Raw genomic sequence first — 13,096 nt, 5'->3', positions numbered from 1 at the left:
GTAACATTTTCTGCAGACTATTGAACTTTTCCCTATCCACGTTGAGGGGATTTTTTTTTTCCCGAATATACCATCACATCTAATCTTTATAAAACATGGACAGACCTCTGCAGAAGCTCAGCAGTTGCTCCACCACTTCCTTGAAGATAAGTACATATATACTCACTTTTGTTGATAGCATTGCAGACAAGTCCCTGTGCCTCATTCCATCCTACTTCCTCAGTTCCCATCCTTTCAACAGTGGAGCTGGCCAGGAATGGGCTTGAGTTTACTCTCCATACTATTTACATATGATTTACATCCTATTTACATATAAAGGCTTTTCTCCTGCAGGGAGCCAGTTCTTCTGTGAGTACGATTTCTCAACTTCAACTGCTTCAGTGCTAGCTGGGCCTTTCTTTTGAAGCTTTATCTCTTCATATGAATTCTCAGCATATTTTCCTGCTTATGTATTATTCCAGCTGCAAATTCATACATCTGTGTACTGTGGAAACATGTGTTCACAAAACTGAAATGCAAAGAGATACAAAGATAGAATACATTAAAAATTTTTTTAACTCACAGCTAATTTTCAGAAAATTGACCTTAATAGAATGTCAGGGTTCCATTGGGTATTCAAATAATTGGAGCAAAACCTAGTATTATGCAGAGGTTTATCCTAAAGAATGCCAACCATCAAGTTAAGTCCCTGAATAATAAGAACTTCATACAAGCATACATTGTAGTGATATGATTAAATTATTGTCATTCAATGTATTTCCTGACACCAACATGAAAACAGACTATTCCTATGCAGTGGAAAACTAATTTATTGTGCTCATTGATAGGACAGACCAGTATTTATCTTCATGGATCTGTACTGAATAGTCAGTAATTGTAAAAAAAATTTTAATGCCACTAGAGCAAAGAAACACTCCAAGATAAAGAGAAAACGCCCTGCACCAAAATCATCCTATCTATGGAGCCACTGTTTGGAGAAAGACCAGGAAAGTAATCCTTAAAGTTAGGGTCCTAGTCAAGGATCACACTTGTTCTGGACACTGTATGCCCATGAGAGCATCTTTGGGTGGATATCTCATAGTAACAAGTATAATCATAATCATTGTTAATTCTGAAAACTGATTAAAATGTGTGTGTCATATGAATCATTGTGGGGATGTCATATATTTAAACCAAATCAAATATATAAACCATATATTTTAAAGTACAATTAAAATTCATTTGAAATTAGGACATTTTTAGAATCAATAAATCACTTTAAGACTTCTAAAATGCTAAAGTGATGTATGCTCATTGTATACATACATGCTCACTATGAACTCTGTCTATAGAATAAAATTTAGTTATTTTTGATTTTTTACCTTTTGCCTGGTGGCTTTGCTTTAATATTCTTCAAGAGGGAGATGTGAAAAATAACATAAACTAATGCCCTTCTGGAATTAGAATGGTTGAATGTTTTGACTGTGGCTTCCATTGTTATTTTAAGTAATTGGATCAAGAAATGTCTCTTAAAACAATGTATATCAAGCAACATATAGCTTATATAGATCAAGGAATTTCATCTCTTGTGTCAATGAATGGAAGTTATTTATAAGGAATAGGATAAAAGGAAAATCTACATGTTCCTAGCCACTAGTGTCCTTCCCCACTAGCCAGCCATGGGACCTAAGACGCTGTCATTGTAGATACTCCCTCTAGGTGATGATTCCATAGGACCTGGTAGGATCATGGATGAAATGTCCCCAGAGTACAACCTGGTATCCATAAGCACCTGGAATTCAGAAATCTCATCTTACTCTTGGTGCTGTGTTGCTCAGTCCTGTCCAACTCTTTGCGGCCCCCAGAACTGTAGCCCACCAGGCTCCTCTGTCCATGGAATTTTCCAGGCAAGATTAACTGGAGTGGGTTGCCATTTCCTTCTCCAGGGGATCTTCTGGACCCAGGGATCGAACCTGCATCTCTTAGGTCTCCTGCATTTACCGGAGGGTTCTTTACCGCTGTCACCACCTGGGAAGCCCCTTATAATACCCAAACCATGTTAACAGCACACTATGCTCAATATTGAAAAAGGCAATAATGAAAGTTCTTTACAGTTATAAAGACACTAAGATGGTGGCTATGGTCTAAAAGAAAAACAATATTTTTAAGGATTGTGAGAAAGAATGAAAGGACTTCCTGCATTAGATAAAGTTCATTTATTCATTCATCAGGAATCTGTTAAGCATATGATATTTCAAATAGCAAATATCTAGGTGCTACACAAGAGGGATGGGTGCTGGTCTAGCTGCAGCTCATGGAGGCTGATGTTCTGGTGGTACTCACAGGAAAGCCTGCCCCAGAGGCATGAAAATACTTCTTTACCAGTAGATGGTCAAGCTTGCAGTTTCCATAAATTACCCTTTACTGTCCAGACCCCTTCTTAGGATCCCTTGTGCCCCACCTACATCCAGCAATTAAGATGATATCTGGCACATTTGGAGATCTTTTTGACCCTCCTCCCACAGACCCCACCCCCCCAGCACAACTGCCATTGCCTATTCTGAGTGGTTCATGTGAACTCATTTTAAATATCCCCTCTCCACCTGTGCAGTAGGTGCAAGTTCCATGGTTGTCAAATTTCCATTATTCTTTAGAATCAATACAGGTGACTGAGCCTGTCCTGCATGCCTGAGTACTAAGTTACTTCAGTCATGTTTGATCCTTTGCGACTTTATGGCTCTTCTGTCTCACCAGGCTTTTCTGTCCATGGGATTCTCCAGGCAAGAATACTGGAGTGGGTTGCCATGCCCACCTCCAGGGAATCTTACCAATCCAGGGATTGAACCCACATTTCTTATGTCTCCAGCATTGATTTGCAAGCAGGTTCTTTACCACTAGCACTACCTGGGAAGCCTGAGCCTATACTCTCAATTTAACCACATAGGTGGGATCTAGGCAGGTCAAGAACAGTTGTGTTAGAGGAATATGGCTGAAGATATGGTGTATTCATTGGAAAGAAACTCACCAGTTAAAAAATGAAACTCTTAGCAAACTAAGGCAGAAACTGTCAACCAGAAACTCTCAAGACTGGGTCTCAATCTTGGCACATTGGAGTCACTTGTCCATAGTACTTCCCTGCTGGCTCAGACGGTAAAGCGTCTGCCTAAAATGCGGGAGCCCCGGGTTCAATCCCTGGGTTGGGAAGATCTCCTGGAGGAGGAAATGGCAACCCACTCCAGTATTCTTGCCTGGAAAATACCATGGATGGAGGAGCCTGGTAGGCTACAGTCCATGGGGTCACAGAGTCAGACATGACTGAGCGACTTCACTTTCACTGTCCATAAGGAAAAAGCCAACAAAACAAAACACCACACTTATATCAGAGTTTTACTCCAGAAATTCTAACTGGATTAGTCTAGGGTATGTCCTTGGACACAAGTTGTTTTTTTTGTTTTTTGTTTTTTTTTTTTGACGCTTCCCAGGGGATTTTAATGTATAGCCGCCAAAGTCAAGAGCTACTGCTTTAAGCAGAGAATAAAACAAGTTAGAACGTTTAGCCTTGGGCATAAGTTTAAAAGGCTTGAAATGGAAAAAAATAAAGATACATTGATAACGAGGTGTGTGTGTGTGTGTGTGTGTGAAAGAGAGTGAAAGCAAGGCAGCACAAACTAAAAGGATGCGGTATAAATGGCCTCATAGCTACACTTTTAAAAAAAGGTTTTCCTAGATTCTAGCAACGGAATTATCATTATCTTTGCTTTTCTTCAATGTATCTCTGGATGGTTGACGGATTTGACACTTCTGATTATAATGGCCCTGGTCTATAACATTTCACAGCTTTTCAAGTACACAGCTCAGCTCATTAAGTGCCTCTTCCTTCCCTCTCTGCTTCTTTTCTGAACTCCCTACTGCAGGTCCAAGTAGTGTTTCTTGTTACCCTAGAGAGCCCACTTCCAGCCAGGACTCTGACACGAGCTCTACTTTCTGGAGTGGTTTGGAATTCACCTGTGGTGAGAACGAGTTGCAAGATCCAGGGCCCTGAGGCCAACTTCAGTTGCTTGTGTAACTCCAAATGTGTTACAGCTTTAATAATGTCCATCCTCTAAATGTTGGCAGATTCCTTAGAACTGGGCTTCTGTCTTTAACCCAAACTTGCAGTGTCAACCCCTCCAGCCAGACCTCCAGGAGCACAGCTGTCATTGGACAAGCTGGCTTTATCACTTGTTTCGGTGAGAGGGAACACACCCCATAGGAAACCATGGGCTGTCTCTGTAAGAGGGCATTAGGAAGGTCCCCTGAGAGGATCTGGGCTTTGAGTGATCTGAAGGAGGATTTAAGAAAGCAAGAGTTCACTCTAGATCGGATGCTGTCAAAAAGCAGGGCGAATTTTATAATCAGTTATCAAGAAATCTTATCCATAGAGATGGCAGAATAGTAAAGAAATGGCAGCCATTCATTTTGGCAAAGAAAGAAGGTGTTTGGTATTTTATGGGTGATAGAGTAACCTCAATTATATCTGTGCTTAGACAAGATTATGAAGTAGGCTTGTTTTGTCTCACTTGTCTTGGCCTCAGAGTAACTTTGTATGAAATTGGTATTCTGTGAGATTGTTGATGTCCAGTAGGAAAATAACAGGATCTGACTATGTGTGCAAGGTCACCCTCTGGATGTTAGGCTCAGCTTCTTATTTCTTTTTATTTTCTCAGTAGTCTGCATGGTTATTCTGCCCAGAATCTCAGTTTCTTTCTAAACCTAGGACAGGACCAAAACCCAGCTATGCTAGGGCAAATACTATCCTCATTTCTAGGCACACTTTTTACAGATCTTGTGTGTGCTCAGTCATGTCCGACTTTTTGTGACCCCATGGGCTGAACCACTGCAGATGGTCACTGCAGATGGTGACTGCAACCATGAAATCAAAAGATGCTTGGTCCTTGGAAGGAAAGTTATGACCAACCTAGACAGTATATTAAAAAGCAGAGACATTACTTTGCAGACAAAGGTCCGTCTAGTCAAGGCTATGATTTTTCCAGTGGTCATGTATGGATGTGAGAGTTGGACCATAAAGAAAGCTGAGCACTGAAGAACTGATGCTTTTGAACTGTTGGAGAAGACTCTGAGAGTCCCTTGGATTGCAAGAAGATCAAACCAGTCAATCCTAAAGGAAATCAGTCCTAAATATTCATTGCAAAGACTGATGCTGAAGCTGAAGCTCCAATACTTTGGCCACCTGATGCAAAGAACTGACTCATTGGAAAAGACCCTGATGCTGGGAAAGATTGAGGGCAGGAGGAGAAGGGGACAACAGAGGATGAGATGGTTGGATGGCATCACCGACTCGATGGACATGAGTTTGAGCAAGCTCCAGGAGTTGGTGATGGACAGGGAAGCCTGGCGTGCTGCAGTCCATGGGGTTACAAAGAGTCGGACAAGACTGAGTGACTGAACTGAGTTGAACTGGACTGTAGCCCATTCTCTGTCCATGGAATTTTCCAGGAAAGAATACTGGAATGTGTTGCCATTTCCTACTCCAGGGTATCTTCCTGACCCAGGGATTGAACCTGCACCTCTTGCATCTTCTGCATTGGCAGGTAGATTCCTTACCTAGGGCCACCAGGGAAGCCCTCTGTTTTACTGAGACTGAGGGCAATGGTGGCGATGTGGTTCTCTAACCACTGCTTAGGGTGCTGCTGAGAATGGGCTAATATTCTGAGACTTTGAAATCTGACTTAACATCATAGCCCAGGAACCTCCTTCCCAATAGCTGAACAGGGCCCACTGGTATCACCTCTTGATCCTATCATTCCTGTTCTGACAATTGTATTGGAAAACCAGTAATTCTGCTGGATCAGCCTGTGCATCTAGGGTAGCTGTATGTAGCTTGTATTTGTACCCAGAATACCTTTCCTTTTCAGCACATAGCTTTCTTCTAGCAATGCAGTGCTCTGTATCCTACATATCTCACATGTAAGCAAGTCTCCATGGGAAGAAAAACACTGATGCTATGCTGAATCAAAATTTGTCTCATTGAAACTCTCCTTTGTCCAACAGTCCTTCAACTCTGTTATGGATTGCATGCTTGCTAAATGAATAAATCATCTCCCATATGCCAGAACTCAGCAATAGGTAGCCCTTTCTTTTATTTAGGAACTTTGAAATATTAAAAACAAATTTGGACTGTATCAAAGACTGGGGAAAGGGCATGGAGCAGATATGAAAAAAAGAAGTCCATGAAGAGAATATAGTCTGTGGTACATAACATTTCCATGGGAGCACTCCCCTGAGAAATCTGTATGCAGATCAAGAAGCAACAGTTAGAACTGGACATGGAACAACAGACTGGTTCTGAATCGGGAAAGGAGTATGTTAAGGCTGTATATTGTTACCCTGCTTATTTAACTTCTATGCAGAGTACATCATGAGAAACGCTGGACTGGATGAAGCATAAGCTGGAATCAAGATTGCCAGGAGAAATATCAATTACCTCAGATTATGCAGATGACACCACCCTTATGGCAGAAAGCAAAGAAGAACTAAAGAGCCTCTTGATGAAAGTGAAAGAGGAGAGTGAAAAAGTTGGCTTAAAACTCAACATTCAGAAAACGAAGATCATGGCATCCGGTCCCATCACTTCATGGCAAATAGATAGAGAAACAATGGAAACAGTGACAGACTTTATTTTGGGGGGCTCCAAAATCACTGCAGAGGGTGACTGCAGCCACCAAATTAAAAGACACTTGCTCCTTGGAAGAAAAGCTATGACCAACCTAGACAGCACATTAAACACCAGAGACATTACTTTGCCAACAAAGGTCTGTCTAGTCAAAGCTATGGTTTTTCCAGTAGTTATGTATGGATGTGAGAGTTGAACTATAAAGAAAGCTGAGTGCTGAAGAATTGATGCTTGTGAACTGTGGTGTTGGAGAAGACTCTTGAGAGTCCCTTGGACTGCAAGGAGATCCAACCAGTCCATCCTAAAGGAAATCAGTCCTGGGTGTTTATTGGAAGGACTGAAGCTGAAACTCCAGTACTTTGGCCACCTGATGCAAACAACTGACTCAATGGAAAAGACCCTGATGCTGAGAAAGATTGAAGGCAGGAGGAGAAGGGGATGACAGAGGGTTAGATGGTTGGGTGGCATCACCAGCTCAATGGACACAAGTTTGAGCAAACTCCAGGAGTTGGTTATGGACAGGGAAGCCTGGCGTACTGCAGTCCATGGGGTTGCAAAGTGTCAGACATGACTGAGCAACTGAACTGAAACTGAAACATAACGTTTTGGGTTTCCCAGGAGAATCATTGGCCCAGAATCTGCCTGCCAATGCAGGAGACATAAGAGACACTGTTTTGATCTCTGGATTGGGAAGATCCCCTGGAGGAGGGCATGCATGCATGCTAAGTCATTTCAGTCGTGTCCAATGCTTTGTGACCCCATTAACTATAGCCTGCCAGGCTTCTCTGTCCATGGGATTCTTCAGGCAAGAATACTGGAGTTGGTTGTCATGCCCTCCTCCAGTGGATCTTCCCGATCCAGGGATCAAACCCATGTCTCCTGCTTCTCGTGCATTGGCAGGCAGATTCTTTACCATGAGCACTCCCTGGGGTGTAGTTTATTCTCTGATATAATCACATAGATACCCAGGAATGCTGGATGGTCATATCATAAGGGATTTTAAACAGGAAAACAGTAATAAAAATGTATATAATGGGAAGAAATGAAGGCCATGTTAGAATGGTCCCTGCAAAGACAGAAGATGTGAAGATTTTTCCATCATTGTGAAAAGAAACTCTGAAATGCAAAGAAAAGCCCAAATGACTTGCTCAAGGTTGCCTGGGACCTCGGGGCAGAATGAGGTGGGTGGATTCTTTTCACCCTCTATCTACCAGGCGGTGCCGTCTCAGTAGCAGTCTACCTGCAGGCTAAAGTCTTCCTGTAGCAAAGTGAGCACTGTGCTACCGCAGAGACTTGAAGACAGCAGAATCATCATTTCGGGAGAAAGATTTATAGCGGTACTTAATGAATCTGAGTAGTTGTTTTTTTTTATAAGTACATAAATGTCTTTAGTACAGAGGAACAGAATTCAGTTTTGATAGCCACCTTGCAAATGTTGACTGTAAATGCTTTGTTAGTGACAAGTCTAGCTAAAAGGGAAATAGAATATTTATGAACTGCCATGAAAAAAATATCTTTGCAAGATTCACATTTGGACTACAGTAAATGTGGCTGCAGTAAAAGTGATCATATAGATTATTTGAGGGAGCTTTTTAGGGACTGGCTGGTGTGGTGATTCTGAGAATTCCCTGTATAAATAAAGTCAAATTGGGAGGGTAGGCCATTGTGTGTTTACGTAGGAAAAGCCATGTTAGTTTTTAGGAGATTATCTAAAATGTACTAAATGGTGATTATCACTTGCTTAATTTTCTTGAGAAATCATTGACATAGGACAATACAACAAAACAGCTTTGTCAACAGTTAGATTGAAAGCCAGAGGAGTGTTTGCGAACATATACACACACATGTAAAGGCTGTACAGTATATTCTTAATTATTGTCTTTATACAGATTTGAAAGAAGATAAGGGTAACTACTATTATAATGTAAAAGATTAGACCCATAAATGGCAAGATCATAACAATGCTAGCATTCTACAGAGTCAAAACCAAAGTACATATGAATTGCGTCTTTTCCACTTGATCAGATCGTAAATCACCAACCACCACCAATAATACACGTGATCTAATGCAGATGTTTGTTTTAACTTCTATCACATTACATTCTGTCTACCTTGAAATGATGATTGGCATTCTTTATGAAGCCATTAGATTAAACCCTTATCACAAGCTTCTGATGACAAGTGGATGGATATTTGGGACCAGGAGGAAATAAATGATGATAAGAATGTTTTCTGTGCAGACATAGTTTAGGGAATGTTTTCGTGGAGAGTATTCTTCACTTCCCCTAGGGAGTCACCTGAACTGCCACTTCTTCATATAGGCAAATGCACCATGGCTCAAAATAATAGTAAGACAACCTTTCACCCTACAATGGCCAGCCTTCGTTTCCTGCTTTCTTGTATTCTCCCAGGACAACTGCAAGAAGAGTAGAGAAGCACGTTTACTGATGTGCCATAACGTCTCCAGTTAAGGTGTGGACGAGGCGTTCCACTAACTTGACGCCTCACTTCTATAGATGCCGTATGTGACTAAGGCATTCTTGAGACAAGTCCAAAACAGAGTGGCCCTCATCAGTGTGGTATGAGCTATGCTTTGTTTGCAAACGTAGACCTTGTTGGGGCCTGCCACTTCCCACTGGCTGTCTCCCCTAACCGTCAAGCCCCTTCTGAAACAGGCTTTCCCTGTCAGGATGGCCAACTTCTCTCATCCTGGGGTCTGCCATCCTGCCCAGCCTTTATTCTTACCAGATGGTTTCGACTGTGGCAGAAACGTTGTTGACATAGCAGATGGTCTTGATATTTCTGCAAACCAGCAACATCTTTGCCATTTCCACCCCCACGCTCTTGGCTACTGTTTCCCCTTCAAGTGCTTTGGGTCATTTTTAGAAAACCTGTATATTCTGATGATTTAAATTTCAGAACAGGAACCCTGCACTGTATAACTACCTGTCTAGAATACAGACAGAGGCAGAATACAGGGCTCTCTCATGGAAAAACCCATAAGCTGGGATAAATTTTGTTTGGGATGATGGGTTCCTAAATGAATTAAGATGAGCAAATAGTGAGCAGATTTTAATTATTTGAGGTATGAAGTACTGGGACTTCCCAGGTGGTGCTAGTGGTAAAGAACCTGCCTGCCAATGCAGGAGATGTAAGAGATGAAAGTTTGATCCCTGGGTCAGGAAGATCCCCTAGAGGAGGGCACAGCAACCCACTCCAATATTCTTGCTGGAGAATCCCACAGAAAGAGAAGCCTGGTGGGTTATGGTCCATAGGGTTGCAAAGAGTTGGACACGACTGAAGTGATAGCATGCACACGCGCGCACACACACACACACACACACACAGCACTAAGCATTGAGATGTGACTAATGGATCGTGCTAGTAGAAATGGAGTCTAAAGTTTGTGCTGTTTGGACCCATTTTTAAAAGTAATATGCCATTGAATAATGTTTATCCTTATTGGACTTCAGAGGACTGGAGAGAAGGGTAATTGGGTTAAAGACTGTTCCCCAGCAGTAACTACAGAGCCAAAGCAAAATGAAGGTGCTGTAACAACTTGATGATCTGAGACCCAATCCAACCATTCTGAAAAACCAAAGCAGGCTGATTCATGCTTCCTTGCTTGCCCCATGCAAGCAGGCAATGTGAGCAGCCTCCCAAACTCACTGACTAATGGTGTAAAAAGTTCTGCTGCATTCAGGCTATATCAGTACAATTTTGGAAAATGCTCCTTCTCCTGGAAAAAGACTGCACAGATGGGAAGGAGACATGAGTAATGGTGGCCCCACAAGGTTCAGCCAGCTTCTTATGAGTCCGCATCCCTCCCAGGCCTGTGGGACTCACCATTGGAGACTGTCTTTTGGGTTGGCTAATAAAGATGGGTGAGGACCCCAGAATGTCACAGTCAAAAGACAGCTTACTAGGTACCAGCCTTTTCTGCTCATGATAGTGGTAAAGATCATAACAGCAGTGAGGTTTTAGCTAATAAATTCCTTTGAATGCCCAAGGCAGAGTCCTAAGGATGAGCACAGAGCCATATGGATGGAGGAACTGTATAAAAGGGTGGGAAGGATTTGTGAAGGTGAACATATGGGGTGTCCTAGGTAGGGCAAGCTGAATGAAGAAAACCAATTTGAAAGTGAGGAATATGAAGATGGATGGAAAGAAGACATACACGTTTCCCACCAGAGCAGAGAGTGCTGGCTCCATGGCCCATCATGAGAATCTGGGGGTGGAAGAGTATTAGGTAAATGATCTAATTTCTACTTCCTCTCTGTCCTGATGATAACATTACCAGGGTCTTCAAAGTAATGCACTGCTTGGATTAAAAGATTCACTTCATCATGGAAAGCAGCTCACTCAATGAAGAGTGAGATTACCCTCTGGTAACCCTACCATCAATTTGGCTCATAATATCTAAGCACATAAGAACAAATATAATTGAGAACTTAGATAATGTGAAAAATATTTACCAGCAAGATAAGTGAAAGTCACTCAGTCTTGTCTGACTCTTTGCAACCCCATGGACTATACAGTCCATGAAATTCTCCAGGCCAGAATACTGGAGTGGGCAGCCATTCCCTTCTCCAGGGGATCTTCCCAACCCAGGGATTGAACCCACGTCTCCTGCATTGCAGGCAGAGTCTTTGACTGTCTGAGCCACCAGGGAAGCCCAACAGCAAGATGGGATGGCCACAAAGCAACCAAAGCAGACACAGTTACAGAGCTGGAGTAGAGGGGAGGTGGTGGAAGGGATGGTGAGGGAGGGGGATTTAGAATAATTCTAAGGGTACCCAGGGATTTCTATTTTAATAACCAGTCAAATTAGCCAAATACATGCCCCAAAGACAGCCAACATTTCCATCAGTCATGCAGTGAAGTAGATTTGTCTAGAATAGTTTGGGAGTCCATTTTAGGAACAGTAATGAAGTTTATAGAGTCAGGAAAAGAGCCCACAGTGGAGATCCTTCTCACCCGTGAAGACTTGTTACTCTTTCTCAAACTGCATTTGTTAACCAAATGAGACAAATAATTAAAAAGAGATTCCCACACAGTTTTTCTCTTCAATACTAGACAGGAACTTCAAGAAAAAGTGCAGAGTCAGCAAAGAGTTCAAATACAAATCACATTAAACACAGGAACATTAAAACAGAGGTCAAATTGATCTAGTCCTTCTAGATTAGCCTCTGAATTCTTAAATACATATTCAGAGCAGATGTTGAGCCCAGCTGGGGATGCGCAGTGGCCTGTGATCCAGATTCTTACTGGCAACTGCAGAGCGCTTGATGCATTTGAAAGCAGTGCTAATTCCTAGAGTGTGTTTGGGTTTCAAGGTGTTTTGGAAACACTTGGTAAATCCTTGCAAACATAGTGTATGTGTATATGGGTGACTGTCCTTGAAAACAGGTATCCAATTGATTGCTTAGTGACTACATTACCTGGGCATTTTTTTTTTTTTTTTCTCAAGAAAAAAAAGTAGTCAAATTTTAAGGAAAATGTCCTCCACACAAACTACTTAGCCTAGCACAGTGATATGGCTATGGGTCTTAAATATTTATTGTTCTTTCCTAATTAAATACATCTATCAATCCACTTTCCTACTTACTATAAATGGTCCTTTTTTATTGCAAGGCAAGGAGAAGTCTTAGTGATCTTGTAAAAAGAATAAAAATTAGACATAAATTTTAAACATTGCTTTAGACTAACATCTCAGTTAGGAAAAAGATTTAATATATGTGTTTGTTTTTTTTAACAAAGAAACTTTCTTTGTGTTTAATATATTTGTTAAAGCATGCCACATATGAAAAATATGTATAGATGTATAGAGAGGTTGGGTCATGTTAAAAATAGAATGATGATAAATCCTGCCAACTGTAGATAGATTCCAGTATTAGAAAAAATTGTTTTCCAAGCTTTCTGTGGTTGTATTTAGCAGATATCTCACCTGAGTTCTAAATTTATTTCTCAAAGCAGCTAAGCTGCTAGGGGAGAAAAATTATACTGCCAGGTAAGAGTTTATAAGGAAACACACACAGATGCACACCTCACAAATCACACTGAGTACAATTCCACCACAAGCCTACCACTAGATCATCCACTAGAATTTCAGGTGAGATGAGTAAAAAATGTCGATTTAAAGGGACTCTTTCAAAATCATAAAGACTAATTAAAATACAGTTTAAAAATTCATCTTTCATGAACCTATATTTTTAGCTAACTTTAGTTATTGCAAATATCCATCTACCATTCCCTAAAACTTCACCAAAAACACTTTGGCTTTGTTTTACAGCACACAACATTTAAGACAGTCAATCATATTTGTTTTACTTCTGCCTTTTCTTTGCTGTGTTTCAAGGCAGAATCCAGGCTTTGAAATTTGTTGCTGCATGGATGATGTTAGCCTGGCAGAAAACACAAGCCATAGTAAACCCAAAGCGTCTT

The 13,096-nt window shown here is 41.3% G+C and overlaps 1 protein-coding gene and 1 non-coding gene across 2 annotated transcripts in view; one reads left to right on the top strand and one right to left on the bottom strand.

Moving 5' to 3' along the window:
* Positions 1-485: 485 nt before the first annotated feature.
* The window catches only part of CYYR1 (cysteine and tyrosine rich 1), a 200,473-nt gene continuing 187,862 nt past the window's right edge, over positions 486-13,096 (bottom strand). The window contains exon 5 of the mRNA XM_044939800.2: positions 486-508. Coding sequence (XP_044795735.2) covers positions 501-508 — 8 coding nt within the window. The 3' untranslated portion in view covers positions 486-500. The remainder of the gene's footprint in view (positions 509-13,096) is intronic.
* Positions 3,112-3,183, top strand: TRNAF-AAA. The gene has a single exon. It is a non-coding gene; the product is annotated as a tRNA-Phe (tRNA).

The sequence above is a fragment of the Bubalus bubalis genome, chromosome 1 (assembly GCF_019923935.1).
Source record: "Bubalus bubalis isolate 160015118507 breed Murrah chromosome 1, NDDB_SH_1, whole genome shotgun sequence".
NCBI lineage: Eukaryota > Metazoa > Chordata > Mammalia > Artiodactyla > Bovidae > Bubalus > Bubalus bubalis.
This window is presented reverse-complemented; position numbering and strand designations above follow the sequence as displayed.